At 42.8% G+C, this 16432-nt stretch overlaps 1 protein-coding gene across 6 annotated transcripts in view; it reads left to right on the top strand.

Annotated features, from left to right (window-relative positions):
• Positions 1–16432, top strand: part of PTPN13 (protein tyrosine phosphatase non-receptor type 13) — a 626469-nt gene that overhangs the window by 351621 nt on the left and 258416 nt on the right. For all 6 annotated transcript variants that reach the window (XM_033963022.1, XM_033963031.1, XM_033963011.1 and 3 more), the window contains 3 exons: positions 1469–1576; positions 11499–11630; positions 13672–14129. In XM_033963022.1, coding sequence (XP_033818913.1) covers positions 1469–1576; positions 11499–11630; positions 13672–14129 — 698 coding nt within the window. The remainder of the gene's footprint in view (positions 1–1468; positions 1577–11498; positions 11631–13671; positions 14130–16432) is intronic.

Here is a 16432-nt window from a genome sequence, read left to right as displayed (position 1 = left end):
TTGACTTGTCGATCATAACTCCCAAGTCTCTTTCCTGGGAGGTCTCTCCAAGTACCGCCCTGGACATCCTGTATTCGTGCATGAGATTTTTGTTACCTACATGCATCACTTTACACTTATCCACGCTGAACCTCATCTGCCATGTTGATGCCCATTCCTCAAGCCTGATCATGTCCCATAACAGATCTTCGCAATCCCCCTGTGTCTTCACTACTCTGAATAACTTCGTATCGTCCGCAAATTTAATTACCTCACTCGTTGTACCAATGTCCAGATATTTTATAAAGATGTTGAAGAGCACAGGTCCAAGCACCGAGCCCTGCGGCACCCCACTGGTGACGCTCTTCCAGTCCAAGTATGCTAATAGATCTCATGCATATTCATCGGGGAAATCCTGAAAACCCGACTGGATTGCAGCCCTCGAGTAGGGACTTTGACACCTCTGCTTTAACATATAGCGCAACCCCCCCAACAGTTTGAATTGGTGTATCATTGTGATATAATTTGTACCCTTAACATCCCATCCTAATGAAGACCCTGCCCCACCCATATGCCCATACCTGTCTTGATTGATGGTCTAGTATTCCAGGGTAGGATTTATGCCCAGTTGCTCCTTCCCTCATGGCGCTGTCTGTCAATATAACACCCTTGTAAGTCTTGTAAGTAGTCTCGCATTACTATAGCAAAAGGAGCTGGACTAGGCAGGAGTGCCTGCGCATTGCTGCTGCCGAAAGGCCTCCTTGGACCAATAGGGATGTCATGGGTAGCTCTTATAGGGATTTGGGACATAAGGTGGGGAGAGTGGAGACAGCATTGGGAGGATGGGCATTTGGATAATCAAGGGGTGGGAGGCTTCATTGGAGGAATGGGCATGTGAATTGGGGGAGCATGAGGTCACAGCATGGGGTGACAGTTTAGCAGCCTGATGCTTGGGGCTGCTAGAATGATGATGCTTGTGGGGATGGCTCGCAAGCAGTGTTATACCACAGGTTGCTGATTACTAAAGTAAAAGGTGATCTTTTAACGCACTTTGATAACTTGTCCCAACGCACTCCTTGTCGTCTTTCCCTCTGTTCTGCTCCAAAATTCATGTCTCCCTCCCGCAGGTGTTTACCTTCATTGGCCTGCTGCCTCCTCCCAGCCATACTTCTCTTTGTAAAACCATGGCCCACAGCTGACCCAGAAGCCTTCTCTCTTACATCAGAGGGAAGGCTTTGGGTCAGCTATAGGCCACAGCTTTGCGAAGAGAAGTGTGGCTGGGAGAAACAGAAGGGAGGGAGGCACAAATTTGGGAAGGGAGGAAGAGGGGGCGCATTGGTACAAGAAAGGAAAGGCAGGACCCCAGTTCGTAAGTCTAAGTCCAACGTAAGTCGGACATTCTTAACCTGGGGACTGCCTATAGTCTAATTCTTTAAGGAAGGACACGTGGTAATAAATGGAGAGGTTCACATCTGTTTCCTGTTCTTAGGATTTCAAATTGTTGGTGGAGAAAACACTGGAAAGTTAGATCTTGGCATTTTTGTCAGCTCAGTAACTCCTGGAGGACCAGCCGATGTCGGTGGAAGCCTGAAACCTGGTATGCTATATAATTAATGATTGAAGTTGCATAAACCAATAATTTTTCATAGCTGAACCGTGCAAATTTACATCACGTAGGTATTTAAATGTCTCTATCATATCTCCCCTCTTTCGACTTTCCTCCAAAGTATACAGATCTCAGTCTGTATACTTTGGAGGAAAGGCGGGAGAGGGGAGATAAAATAGAGACGTTTAAATACCTACGTAATGTAAATGTGCATGAGTCGCATCTCTTTTATTTGAATGGAAGCTTTGGAATGAAAGGGCATAGGATGAAGTTAAGAGGTGATAGGCTCAGGAGTAATCTAAGAAAATATGTTTTTGCAGAAAGGGTGGTAGATACTTGGAGGAGGCAGAGACTGTGTATGATTTCAAGAAAGCCTGGGATAGTTACTTGGGATCTCTTAGAGAGAGGAAGAGATAATGATTATTGCAAATGGGCAGACTGGATGGGCCATTTGGCCTTTATCTGCCATCATGTTTCTAAGAGAGAGTATATGCCAAATCACTGCTTGTGGTACAATCCATTATTTTTAGTGCCCCTTTAAAAAGTAGAATTCTGTATACTTTCATTGTGTCCTTACCAGAACAGCCAGAACCAACAGGGTTTTGTCCATTAACCAGCAGGTTGAGGCAGAGAAATAAAATAGTTCTGTGTGATTTGCCCTTTAGAGGCACCATGCAGCCTTAGCTACTCCATATTATTCTGTCTCCAGCAGATGGTGATAGATTAGCCATGCAGCTTCTGGACTGATTACTGAAACAGCTCCTGACCCAATTGGAGAACTGGGCTTCAGTTGAGTATGGGGCACCTCACGTGAAGTTTTAAGTTCTGTTAAAAAACATGGCATAAACAATTGAATTGGACCTGGAACAGGAATGATATTCAGAGGAGTCCAAAATTTTCTCTTTCTCCCTCCCTCCCCTTGTTCACTACATTTTTTTTGTTTTTCTCTGGAAGGGGTGTAATTGGATGGGAAGTTGCTTCCACACCTCAAAAAATCAGATTATCGTTAGACAGCAACATATTCTCACATGTGGGGCTGATGTATGGAGCCTGGCATAGACAGTGAAAAGTCTAGTATCACTTTAAGCTTTTGAAAGCTTTTAGACTTCCTGCATTCCACATGTGCAAGTGCCTTCCTGCCCGACGCCAGCTGGCGAGGTCATCAGTTTTTCATTTTCCACGGAGTTTTTTTTACTCCATCATGTTGCCTTCCGGTTTATTTCTTTCTAAATATTTCAAGTATTCTATCCTTTGTGTACTTTTCTTTTAAAAATAAACAAAGACAAAAAGTAGAAAGGAAAAGAAATGTTGGACTTTCTTCAACTTCTTTCGGTGTTCAGCAGCCTTCAAATTTCCATCCCTCGTTCCTCCGTGATCATCGATGGATTTTCAGCCTTGTTTCTACTACCACTTTGACTTGTCCTCTCCGACTGGATCTGACTTCGGGGCTATATATTAGAAGAAGAAGATAAACACTTTTAATGAATGTCAACGTTTTTCTTTATTTCTGAATATTAGGTCTGGAGTCGGACTTCCAGTGACTGGGACTTGTCGATACCAGTAGACATTGTTACCTTCATCTACCTGTATCGGTGGCATATTAGCTTCGAGTCTATTTGATGCATGCCTTTCTGTGCCAATGTCTTGACTCCTTTGAGTCCTTTTCAGCGGAAATGAATCACTGTGGACAGTGCCCTGTCAATTTTAGCATCGAGTCTATTTGATGCTTGGCTTCGTGGGCAATAAAGGTTGTCATTCTGAAGTGCATCACCTTTTCAGGCACCCACGATTCGACAGCTGTGGCACTTTCAATATCATTTGATGTTATATGAACTTTATGCTTCCTCTTCATGCCTCAGTCTGCATTGGTATCAATTCATGTTAAGTGTAACATATTTAGCAGTGGTACCTTTTCAAAGCTCTTCTTACATCATAGCATCGATGACATTGAGCTTAACGCAGTATTTTGGTGCATGACACTGATAGTTCCTGTCATGCATCAAGAGGTAAGGGTACACATCGACACCAACATTTCTCCTTCTGTGCAGGCTGTGTCTCCTACTGCGTGTGCATACTCTTTGAGGTCTCCCATCCATTGACACCCTGCAACACCACTGATACCCATTCAGCTCAGGTATCAGTGCAGAATATTTGTTCCAGGGCGATGACTTTATGTGCATTGCTTCGCATCATTTACATCGATTAGACCTACTTACTCTTGAAAGAGCATCACAGCTGCAGTTTGGGAAAACATTTCCTTTTCATAGGAGTGGTACTGAAGACATCGGGGAGTATCATTGTTCTCCCGTTTACATTCATCAGGTACCACTTCAGCCTCTGTTCATTCATATCGATGTTACTCAAGTCAATGGCGATACTCGTTCTCGGAGCGTCCTTCTGCTTTTATAAGATATTGATGTTGTTGGTGATCCTCTTCCTTAGAGCATCAGTCCCCAGTGAAACACCAATGTTCTGCTTTACATCGAGGTATCAAAGGTCTTCGGGGCACTAAAAAATTTTCATCAAAAATATATTCTCTTCCCTTTTTTATCACCATATCGAGTACTTTGGTCAGAAGGGATCCCAGATCATTTTATTTATTTCTAAATTTTCTAGACCGCTTATACCTAAGCAGTTAACAGAAAAACAGTCACAGTAGTTCAAGACAGCATACATGAATAACACCATCAATTACAGTACAATCACATACAAACATTACCCCCTTTAAGGTAATCAAAGGAATTTACAAGTTATCAATCTTCGCTAAATTATATTGTGACAATCACAGTTCAAGATACCGTAACTAGCTCTACAAGACTACTGGATACTCAGACCTTCCAGATGTACAGCTTAAAATTGAACTCGCCCTTAGCCATGGCACAACATTCCAACTCTAGTTTCTTAATATCTAATAGACTTTGAACCTTTTTTTCTTTTGGACTCTGCTGCACAGACTCGCTTAAGAATGGAATTTGATGTTCTCTTGCAGATGGCATCACTGTTTATCATGAAGTGTCAGTCTGCCCATTGATGGTGATCTGCCTCTTTGGATTTCAATCATTTTGTAGCATTGACGCCCTTCTTCACATCGAGATTCTGCATCGAAATCGATGGTTTTTCTTTGAGATACCGTGAGGCTTCATCTACATCTCAGAAACCAGCTCAGTCTTTTTTATATGCTTCTGGAAACCCTTTTCATTGGTACTGGGCCTACATAAGCATAGCATTTTGGGGCTACAAGATTCCGCATCCATTTTTCTATCAAGGCATCGATCCACATTGCAACTGCCTTTCCATACTACTTCATGGGTGTAGAGCCTGAAAGGTGTTTTTTTCCTGTTGTCTGGACACTTGACCATGAAAAACATAAGAACCGGTGGGGGACTCTATCCTGGGTGTAGAGCCTGTTAAGTTAGATTCCCTACCATGTTTAAAAAAAAAAAAAAAAAAGTATAGTAAAAAAGGAGTGTCTGCTTTTTGTGCTTCTACAATCTCAAGTAGATTGCTTTCTTCTGGACGTTCTCTTTCTCCATAATAACCAATGAAGCTGCAAGTTAGAAAATACTATGAATGGTTTATTTCTTTATCCTCTAAGCAGCATCAACCAGGTTTTTTTTACTGAAGCACACCTCCCACTGTATCATCAATGTTCATACAGTACTTCCAGGATTCATACAATTATCTTGAAGTATCTTTCCCTACAAGTTTTATTTAATAGACATTATCCACATCATCCTTTACTCCTTTTCATGGGAGTGGCTATAGGAGTGGAGGAGGCCACTGCATCCTTGTTAGGATATGTTTATTCTATTTCATTACTCCAGTTTATGTCAAACAGAACTCTGGACCACAAGTTTCTCACACAGTCTAAAGTCAGAGGGTCATACATTCAAACATCAGTGCACACTACCCAAATTCCTGCTCTGCATTTTACACAGGCCACATTACTATCTTTCCAATTCATTTTAAATCTCTAGGTGGAGAAAAAGGCCATGGAAGTGTGGGGGAGAGGAGGGACAGACAGTGAATGGGAGTGTGGAGGAGAGGAGGGACAAACACTGAATGGAAGTGGGGGGAAGAGGAGGGACAGACTGAATGGAAGTGGAGGGAGAGGGGGAGCAGACCCTGAAAGGAAGTGGGGAGGAGAAAGAAAAAAGAGCACATGCTGGATTGAGGGAAGAGGATAGAGTTAGATACTGGAAGGGGTGAGGGAAAGAGGTGGCAAGCTATAGGTAGATACAATGAAAGAGGGAAATTGAGGACTGAATAGTAAGAAAGAATTTAGACAGAGGCAGAAAATAAATTGAGAAGGAAGAACAGGGAAGTACAGGAGGAAGGGAGCAGAAAGATGCCTGAGCAGGGGGGAAGGGGAGGAGACAGATACCAAACCTGGGAGGAGGAAAAGAGGAAGGAGACAGATATCAGATCTGAAGGGAGAAAAGGAGAAGAGAGAGATGCTAAAATCTGTTGGGAGGGAGGAAGGAAGGAAGACTAGAGAGAGAAAGGCCTGGACCAAAGGGGAAAGACAGGAGGCAGATACAGGACTATGGGAGGTTCAAACAGAGGGGGGGAGAGGCCCTGGGGAAGAACAGGGAGATTTAAGATCATAACAGAGGAGGGAGAGAGAGGGAGACTTGGAACAAAGGTACAAATGAGAACTGACACTGGATCTGGGGAGAGTAACAGAGGGAAAAGAGAGAAAGACCTGGACCCAAAGGGGATGGGGATGGATTGTGAAAGAAATGTTGGATGTGAAAGAAAGATTGGATGCACAGTCAGAAGGAAGTGCAACCAGAGACTCATGAAATCACCAGACAACAAAGGTAGGAAAAATTATTTTATTTTAAATTTAGTGATCAAAATGTGTCCGTTTTGAGAATTTATATTTGCTATCTATATTTTGCACTATATTTGTCTGTTTTTCTATAGTTACTGACATTGCATATTTTAAAGTAATCTGCCTTGACATCATTGAAAAAAAACCCGAAACTTGTAAATGATAATTAACATTTTTCTCTGCGTACAGTGTGCTTTGTGTTTTTTTAAAATTTTATGTGTGTACATGAAAAATGAATGGAAGAAATTTGGGACGGGTCTAGGGTGGGATTTGGGGCAGGGCTGAATATTAATAGATGTCCCGTTTTGATGAAAAAAATAAATGGTTACATTAGGAATAGGCTGCTGCCGGGGAAAGGCTGCCACTGCTGCCATCAGGAACAGGCCGGCGCCGAGTTCTCCCTCCCTGCTTTTCTTCTCCGCGGGGCCGACCAATTCTCGCCACCTGACGTCAATTCTGACGTCGGAGAGGATGTTCTGGGCCAGCCAATCGCTGCCTGGCTGGCCCGGAACGTCCTCTCCGACGTTAGAATTGACGTCGGGTGGCGAGAATTGGTCGGCCCCGCGGGGAAGAAAAGCAGAGAGGGATGGCCGCAGTGGCAGCAGCATGTTTCCCAATGGCGGTGGCATGGGGGAAGGCAGGGAGAAAGAAAGAAAGACAGGGGGGACAGGGAGCCAGAAAGAAAGAAAGGGGCAGGGTGAAAGAAAGAAATGGGGCACAGAGAGAGAGACAGACAGACATAGAGAAAGAAAGGGGGCATGGAGAAAGAAAGAAAAGGGGGGGACAGGGTGAAAGAGAGAGAGAGAGAAAGACAGACATACAGAAAGAAAGGGTATGGAGAGAGAAAGAAAGGGGGCAGGGTGAAAGAAAGAAATGGGGCACGGAGAGAGAGAAAGACAGACAGACAGAAAGAAAGGAGGCATGGAGAGAGAAAGAAAGAAGGGGGCAGGGAGAAAGAAAGAAAGAAAGAAATGGGGCACGGGAAGAGAGAAAGACAGACATACAGAAAGAAAGGGGGCATGGAGAGAGAAAGAAAGAAGGGGCAGGATGAAACAAAGAAAAAGTTGGGGGAGGGAATGAGGTCTGGAGGAGAGGAAGCATACAGGAGGCTGAAAGAAGGGAAGAAATATTGGATGCACAGTCAGAAGAATAAAGTGCAACCAGAGACTGATGAAATTACCAAACAAAGGTAGGAAAAATGATTTTATTTTCAATTTAGTAATCAAAATGTGTCCGTTTTGAGAATTTATATATGCTGTCTATATTTTGCACTATGGCCCCCTTTTACTAAACCGCAATAGCGTTTTTTAGCGCAAGGAGCCTATGAGCATCGAGAGCAGCGTGGGGCATTCAGCGCAGCTCCCTGCGCTAAAAAACGCTATTGCGGTTTAGTAAAAAGGGAGGGGTATATTTGTCTATTTTTGTATAGTTGTTACTGAGGTGACATTGCATAAAGTCATCTGCCTTGACCTCTTTGAAAACCCGTGGAATATAAATGATAATTAACATTTTCTCTGCATACAGTGTGCTTTGTGTTTTTAAAATTTTATTGTTGGTAGATCATTTTGACTTGGCCACGAAGGTAAGGGGGAGGGAGGGAGGGGAGCTGCTGAAAGACATCTAGTAATCCTTGCAGGCTTGACTGTGCAGGGAATTATTTTTGTAAAATCATGTTTTGTTATGTGACTGGCATTATTTAGACTTTAATTTCTATGAATGAATAGAATGAAAATGATATAAAATTGCTTGCTTAAGGGAAGTGGAGAGAGAGAGGGCTGAGGACTTTGAAGGGAAATGGGGAAGAGAGAGTGGGGAGAAGACACTGATTTATAAATTGACAATTGTACAGAATATTGTTTCTTTTTATACTTTAATATAATAAGTTCGATATAAAACAATTCAAGGCTTGTGTGGATGGAATCAGGTGGTTTGCAGGGATGGGGACTCAGCTTACGGGGATTAGTGCAATAAAATGGTATTTTCTTATTTCTCATTATTTGTTTATTTTTATTTGTTAATTTGTAAACTGGTGATTGTTATGAATCAGTTTTTTCAAATTTACATCTACTGTCTTTATATTTTGCACAGTATTAGAGGACATGTATTACTGTTTTTGTGGTGTTGTGTTGTTGCATTGTATGCAGAGTCTGGTTTCTTGGCGGTTCAGTTTAACTTTTGTCTACATATTTCTATTTTTAATTTGTGATTATTCCATATTGGGCAAAGGTGTATCTGTCTGTGTGTATGAAAGGGACATGGCTTTCTGATAGCATCGACTGTACAGGATCAATTGACTGTGCAGGATCTGGCTTGTTTAGTTTTACAATGTATGTGTTGGTGTTCTAGTGCTCACTGCAGTGTTTAAGATGCTGCTTTTTCCTAGGTACACTCTTGTTGTGCGATATGTGGATTGTTACTAAAAATCATATTTTTCATATAGATGGGGGAGTGTCAAAAAATGATGGGCCCAGGGTGTCACATATGCTAGGTACGCCACTGAATACTGTCCCACCTATTCACCCTGTCCGTAGTTTGGGATATAGGCAGCGGAATGCTTTTTTGTTTGGGAGGGCCCGAAAGCTCTGCCCCTGGATCCTACCCAATCTGCACCCCAGACCCCACCCCCATAATTGTAATTAGAGAATGACATGGGGAAAAATTCTGTCCTCGTCACCATCTCGTTCCCGGACCACTATCCTCTGCACCGCCCCGTCCCTGCTAGTCCTTTCACCGCCCCATCCCTGTCTCTGCCATCCCCTTGACCGCCCCGTCACCGTCCCCGCTGTCTCTTTTACCGCCCCATCATCGTCCCCATCTTCAGCGTCTTTTCCTCTCCATCCCCCCATCCCCAGCACCCTTCATGCAGTCCAACAGCTCCCTCCCGCCGGCCAGCCGTGCATTTCCCTCTCTCCCTCCTTTTGCCTTACTTTTTCTTCTTGAAACTGGCGATTTCTAAAAGGCTACGAGCTGTATTACAGCCGGAGCCTTGAAGTCGCGTCGGGTTGCCGGCTAGAAAAGTCTCCTCCGATGCAACCGGAAACAGGAAGTTGCGTCAGAGGAGACTTTTTCCAGCAGGCAACGTGACGCGACTTCAAGGCTCCGGCTATAATACAGCTCGTAGCCTTATAGAAATCGCCAGTTTCAAAAAGAAAAGGTAAGGGAAAAGGAGGGAGGGAGATGCATGGACAGCCGATGGAAGAGAGTGGGCTGCCGGATCGAACCCTCATTCACTGCGCGTTCACTACTTGTTCACCGCCCCATGATACCATTCACCGCTCCACGGGGCGGTGAATGGCCTTGTCCCCGAACTCGTGGTGACCTGTTTTTTTGGTCACTGTTTTGGCGGGTTAGCCGCGGCTAGCCGTGGGTAACAACCACCGTGTCATTCTCTAATTGTAATACCATTTTTTCCATTCATTTTTCATATATACATACAATATAATCTTATTAACAACACATATTGGTTAACCACAAAATTAGAAAACCACAAAGCACTCTGTACGCAGAGAAAATGTTAATTATCATTTATATTTGGGGGGGGGGGTTCAAAGATATCAAGGGAGATGACTTTAAAATATGCAATGTCACCTCAGTAACAACTATAGAAAATAGACAAATATAGTTCAAAATATAGACAGCTGATATAAATTCTCAAAACTGACAGATTTTGATCACTAAATTGAAAATAAATCATTTTCCTACCTTTAATGTCTGGTAATTTCTTGAGTCTCTGGTTGCACTTCCTTCTAACTGCATCCTTTCTTTCTTTCTGCACTCAGGCCCAACAATTGTCCCTTTCTATTCCCTCCCTCCTTCCTACATCCTTAGTGCCCCCAGTGCCTCCTTCCTATGTCCTTAGTGCCCCTTTCTATGTCCTTAATGCCCCCAGTGCCTCCTTCCTATGTCCTTAGTGCCCCCAGTGTCTCCTTCCTATGTCCTTAGTGTCCCTTCCTATGTCCTTAGTTATATACCATCAAGTTTTTTCAGAAATTCATTTTTTTTCCTCTGGAAGATGCAGTATATATGCATAAGTATATGCCTTTTTGATGTTTAGAATTTTTGATGGCTCTTGCTCAAAATATTTGCTTGATCTGTATTCATTTCCTTCTGGCTTTAGATCATCCAGAACAGGTGATTCTCATTTACTTTTATTTTCCTTCTTTTTCTGGGATACATTACAAGAAATGTTGTTATTAGGCCACTCAAATTTAGTGTTCTCTGCCAAGGGATCTGAGAACTATAAATTCTTACTGTTCTTTCTAGAAAGGTTTAAAGACTTATCTGCTCAGAAAATATTTGTTATGATATTTTTGTATTTTTTAATACTGTTCAGATTTTCCTTTTATTGTTTATCCTCTTTGAACCTTCATTGAGAGTTAGCAGAATATAAATGCCACATTATATTACATTGCATTACAAGTATGACTCCTCAAGCAGAAGGGATGACATGTAATATTGAGTAGCTAAGGCTGCAAAGTCTCCTTAAGGGGTGAATCACACAGAGCTATTTTATATCGGTCTCCATCTGCTGGCTGATGGACACAATCCATAGGTTATTGGCTGATCTGATGGGACTTAAGGTAAGGAAAGAAAATTAGCAGGTAAGATCTCATTTCTCCTTTTGTACAATTTCTGAGCTGAGATAAAATATCTGTAATTATAGATCAAACTTGTTTTTTGCTATACATCTATAATAGGAGAAAAGTTTTAGTAAAGCCCTAATGGGTCCTTTTACAAAGTTGTGATGCTGAGCAGCGCATGCTAAATGCTGAACTGCCCATTCTATTCCTATGGTCGGCTTGGCATTTAGCATGCACAGCTTGGTGGCACACCTTTGTAAAAGCCCACCTAAGAGATAAGGGTCCTATATATTTTTATCAGAAATACTACCATTTGCTTATTTTGTCATCCTAAATTTTTGCTTTTTTGTACATTTCATTGAGAAATTAGAACAATGTTTTTGTTCCTGTAAATCTCTCTAATCCATAAATTTTAAAAAACCAAACTGCTTTGTATCCGAGAGAAAAATGATGTATAAGTGTAATTTCAACTAAATTTATTTCTAATTTTATGTAGGAGACCGCCTTATTTCTGTGAATAGTGTGAGCCTGGAAGGTGTAAGCCACTATGCAGCATTACAGATTCTCGATAATTCTCCTGAAGATGTGACACTTGTTGTCTCTCAACCTAAAGATAAATTTGCCAAAGGTACTTCTTCAGGAAGCATTTTTCAGCAGCACAATTGTTACATGTAATATGTGTATTTACCACTGAATTATGATGCACTACAGTAATGTTTGAAGAAAAAGTAAACTGATTGCCTAAAATATAAAGTAATCTGGGGTTTTTTTGAGTGTTGTCACTAATTGCAGCAAAAATCAGGTTAGTGGAGACAATCCTGTCTACAAGAAGCGGCATTGTCTTACACAGAGATGACCACATAAATGTAAAACTTTCTAATGCCTTCAGCAAGCAAATAGAAAGAAGAGTATACTGACTAAAGTGCTTCATCTTTTTTGTTCCCATATTAATGTTCCACACTGGGTCTGTCAGATGTATTCATTGTTTCCTAGAGAGAAGCACACTATTTATCCTCTCAAACACTGTCAAATTAATTCCTGCTTGCCGAAGCTAACAGTTCAACTTCTTTCCAGGGCTCCCTCTACTTCCTGATTTACTAGTAAGCTTTTTTCAAATCTGAAGTGGGCCACAGCTACTCAGGGAGCACTTGGGTGTAAACAAGAGGGGGTGAAAGGGGAGAAGCCTGCACTTTTCTGCGAGGGAGGGCAGCGCCCCAGAGCCAACCCAGGACTGAAATAAGCACTCAAAACGGTACCGTAACATTCATGCATGCTTTTGTCTGGCGCACAAATGACAGGTCACCCTCAACAACAGCAGTTCTTGGCCTTGCTCACAGGATATTCCCAAGGCAGCGCCACCGATTTCGTAAGGGCGGGAGAAATTTCATGACACTTGCAGGAAGAAGCGAAGATGAATGGAAAAGAAGGGGGCATGAAAAGAGTATATAGAGAAAGACCAGGGCAACCGCAAATTTGGTGTGTGATGGGGTGGGGCAGAGCAAGAGCCTCACCCACCCGTGTATCTCCCCCTCCCTTTCCACATGCACCTTCCGAGATGAGCCGACAGAAAGGCCTCATCAGTTCGACGAAGCTGAGGTGGTTCTTGCGGGCAAGCTTCCACCAAGGGCACGAAGGAGTGTTGCAGAAACTCCTGCACTGACTGCAGGCACCGCACCATGCTGCCGAGTCTTCCAGTGTGCGTCTCAGTACTCCTTCTGGACACCTTCTGTAAAGCTCCCCCCCCCGCCCCGAGTGAATCCACTGCTCAGCGACCTTGCAACAGTGCTATCGGCGCTTGAGCAACACCCAGCCGCCAAAGCCAGACTATCCCATCCTGCACCGCTCCCTGTCAAGTGACGATCGGCACCCCTGCGCTAAAAAATGGGACATTTTGGTGTCCCGAAGCTGTGTTTCTGGACAACGGGACAAACTGCCTAAGAATGGGACGATCCCATTCAAAACGGGACGTATGGTCACATTAGTCATGCTCCACCCATAAAAACACCCACCTAGGTGTTAGGTGTCACTAAGTACCAAGCAATAAGTACCAATTACACAATTAATTTTTTTTAACCAATTACTGAGCCTATTAAGGGTATTTTGCCAATTAAGCGCCTAAGAGGAGCCCTTTATAGAATCATCCCTTCTCAGAGCCTAAATGCTTCTGCATTAACTTGGAACTGATACTGCAAATTAGTCTGAATGTTAATGCATGATCTGTAATAAAAATCTAGCGGTAATGCCCCCAATAGATGACACATTAAATTTGCAGCTACTATACAGTAGAATCTTATGTTAAGCCACAGTTTAGTAAAAGGACCCCCATATGTGTATAAACCATAGAGTAATTTTATAAGAGCTTTTTTTTCCGCAGGAATAAATGTTCTGAAAATTACCCCCTTCAGGACCAACAGAAAAGATATTTACAAGATCTCACATTCACTCTTTTTTAAATTCTACTAGAATGTGATCATGATAATTTAATATGTGAGCATATCCCTATAATAATTTATTAAATAATATTAATTATATAGAGCTTTTTCATTATCTCAAATATATGAGGATATAAAGATTTCTTATTACCATTGTTATGAGTCAAGGGAGAAAGCTGGAATATAGACTTGCATATAGCCATTATATGTTAATTAGTTTTTCTCTACATATTTTAGTGTCATTGGACCCTGTACATCTCCACAATGGAACCAAAGGTTATTCAAGGAGTTCTTCTTTAATGCAAGACAATGAAGTAGAGTTATCTTCAGAAGAGCACAGCAAGTCACGGATTTACCAGAGGCTTATTTCAGGAAGTTCTTCTGGGGGTAATCGAGAGGGAAGTTTGAGCTCCCAGGATTCTAGGACTGAAAGTGCCAGCCTCTCCCAGAGCCACATAAATGGCCTCTTCAGTAACCATGTAAGTGACAGGACACTTCAGTCACAGTTCCATGGCAAGGCTTCACCAGCAGAATTGTCAAAGATCAGTGAGAAAAAAAAAGCCTCAGCAGATAATAACAAAGGAAAAGGGAAAAAGCTTGGGCTAAAAGAATCAATGGATTCTTCTGACAGAGGTGATTCCGATATGGATGAAGCTACTTATTCAAGCAGCCAGGAGCATCAGTCAACAAAAAAGGTACAATATATTGACATAATAGCCTTTTCCCACACAAAATATGTAAAGCTAAACTGTGTAATATAAATTAGCATTATTAGTCCCTCTATAGGATTCAGTGCTTAGCCTCATTATGAAATGAAGAAGCTGTGCTGATTTATTTTGGGTTCTGCACTTTGGAATTTGGAAATATTCATATATTTTAATGCTGTTTATTGTTTCTATTGTAGTATACATTGTAAAAGAAAACTGTTATATCTCATGTGTAAAATATATTTAAACAATTAGACTTTTGGGGCAGATTCTATATAGGACTCCAGTCTCAGCAACTTCTTAAGAAGTACCTGAGAATCGCACACCAGCATCCTTTACAGAATCGCATCTGTCCTAACAAATAGACGCCAAACCCCCCAATTCTCTAACTGATGCCCATGACACCGGTGCCCATTATAGAATCGCACCTGCCTGATCGATGGATCCCAAATCAGCTGAATCCCCAAGCGAATCCCCAATCAGCTGAGCCGGCAGGCCTCCCTGAAGACTTCAGACTGCTCTGGGGCTTTCCCTCGGTCTCATTCCATCCCTGTGGAAACAGGAAATTGCTTCAGAAGGGACAGGATGGGTCAAAGGGAAAGCCTTGGAGCAGACTGAAGGCTAGGTTAGACCAATGGTCCATCGTGCCCAGCAATCTGCTCACGCGGTGGCCCCCAGGTCAAAGACCAGTGCTGTAAATGAGTCCAGCCTCACCTGTGTATGTTCCAGTTTAGCAGGAACTTATCCAACTTTGTCTTGAATCCCTGGAGGGTGTTTCCCCTATAACAGACTCCGGAAGAGCATTCCAGTTTTCTACCATTCTCTGGGTGAAGAACTTCCTTACGTTTGTATGGAATCTATCCCCTTTCAACTTTAGAGAGTGCCCTCTCTTTTTCCCTACCTTGGAGAGGGTGAACAATCTGTCTTTATCTGCTAAGTCTATTCCCTTCAGTATTTTGAATGTTTCTATCATGTCCCCTCTCAGTCTCCTCTTTTCAAGGGAGAAGAGGCCCAGTTTCTTCAATCTCTCACTGTATGACAACTCTTCCAGCCCCTTAACCATTTTAATCGCTCTTCTCTGGACCCTTTCGAGTAGTACCGTGTCCTTCTTCATGTATGGTGACCAGTGCTGGATGCAGTGTTCCAGGTGAAGGGCGCACCATGGCCCGGTACAGCGGCATGATAACCTTCTCCGATCTGTTTGTGATCCCCTTTTTTATCATTCCTAGCATTCTGTTCACCCTTTTTGCCGCCGCCGCCGCACATTGCGCAGACGACTTCATCGACTTGTCGATCAGAACTCCCAAGTCTCTTTCCTGGGAAGTCTCTCCAAGTACCGCCTTGGACATCCTGTATTCATGCATGAGATTTTTGTTACCGACATGCATCACTTTATACTTATCCACGTTGAACCTCATTTGCCATGTCGATGCCCATTCCTCGAGCTTGATTATGTCACGTTGCAGATCTTCGCAATCCCCCTGTGTCTTCACTACTCTGAATAACTTCGTATCGTCCGCAAATTTAATCACTCACTCGTTGTACCAATGTCCAGATCATTTATAAAGATGTTTAAGAGCACGGGTCCAAGCATCGAGCCCTGCGGCACCCCACTAGTGATGCTCTTCCAGTCCAAGTATTGTCCATTTACCCCCACTCTCTGTTTCCTATGTTCTAGCCAGTTTTTAATCCATATGAGTATTTCACCCTTGATTCCATTGCTCGCAATTTTCCGAAGTAGTCATTCATGTGGAACCTTGTTGAACGCCTTCTGAAAATCCAGATATACAATGTCGACCGGGTCGCCCTTGTCTAGCTGCCTGTTTACTCCCTCAAAGAAGTGCAGCAAGTTCGTCAAACAAGATCTGTCTTTGCTGAAACCGGGCTGGCTGGTCCTGATCAGACCGTGTACGTCAAGGTGATCAATAATGCGGTCCTTTATCAGTGCCTCTACCATCTTTCCTGGTACCGAGGTCAGACTCACCAGTCTATAGTTTCCCGGATCTCCCCTCAAACCTTTTTTAAAGATCAGTGTAACATTCGCCACCTTTCAGTCTTCCAGAATCTTTCCCGATTTGATCGACAGATTGGCTATTAGTTGAAGCAGTTCAGCTATAGTCCCTTTCAGTTCCTTGATGACCCTCGGATGGATGCCATTCGGTCCCGGGGATTTATTGCTCTTAAGCTTGTCGATCAGCCTGCATACCTCTTCTAGACTGACTGTCAACCCTGTCAGTTTCCCGTCTTCGTATCCAGCATATAGTCTGATGGGTTCTGGTATGCTGTGTATA

This window comes from Geotrypetes seraphini, chromosome 1 (assembly GCF_902459505.1).
Source record: "Geotrypetes seraphini chromosome 1, aGeoSer1.1, whole genome shotgun sequence".
Lineage (NCBI taxonomy): Eukaryota > Metazoa > Chordata > Amphibia > Gymnophiona > Dermophiidae > Geotrypetes > Geotrypetes seraphini.
The sequence above is the reverse complement of the archived record's forward strand: the minus strand, read 5'-3'. Positions and strand labels throughout refer to the sequence as shown.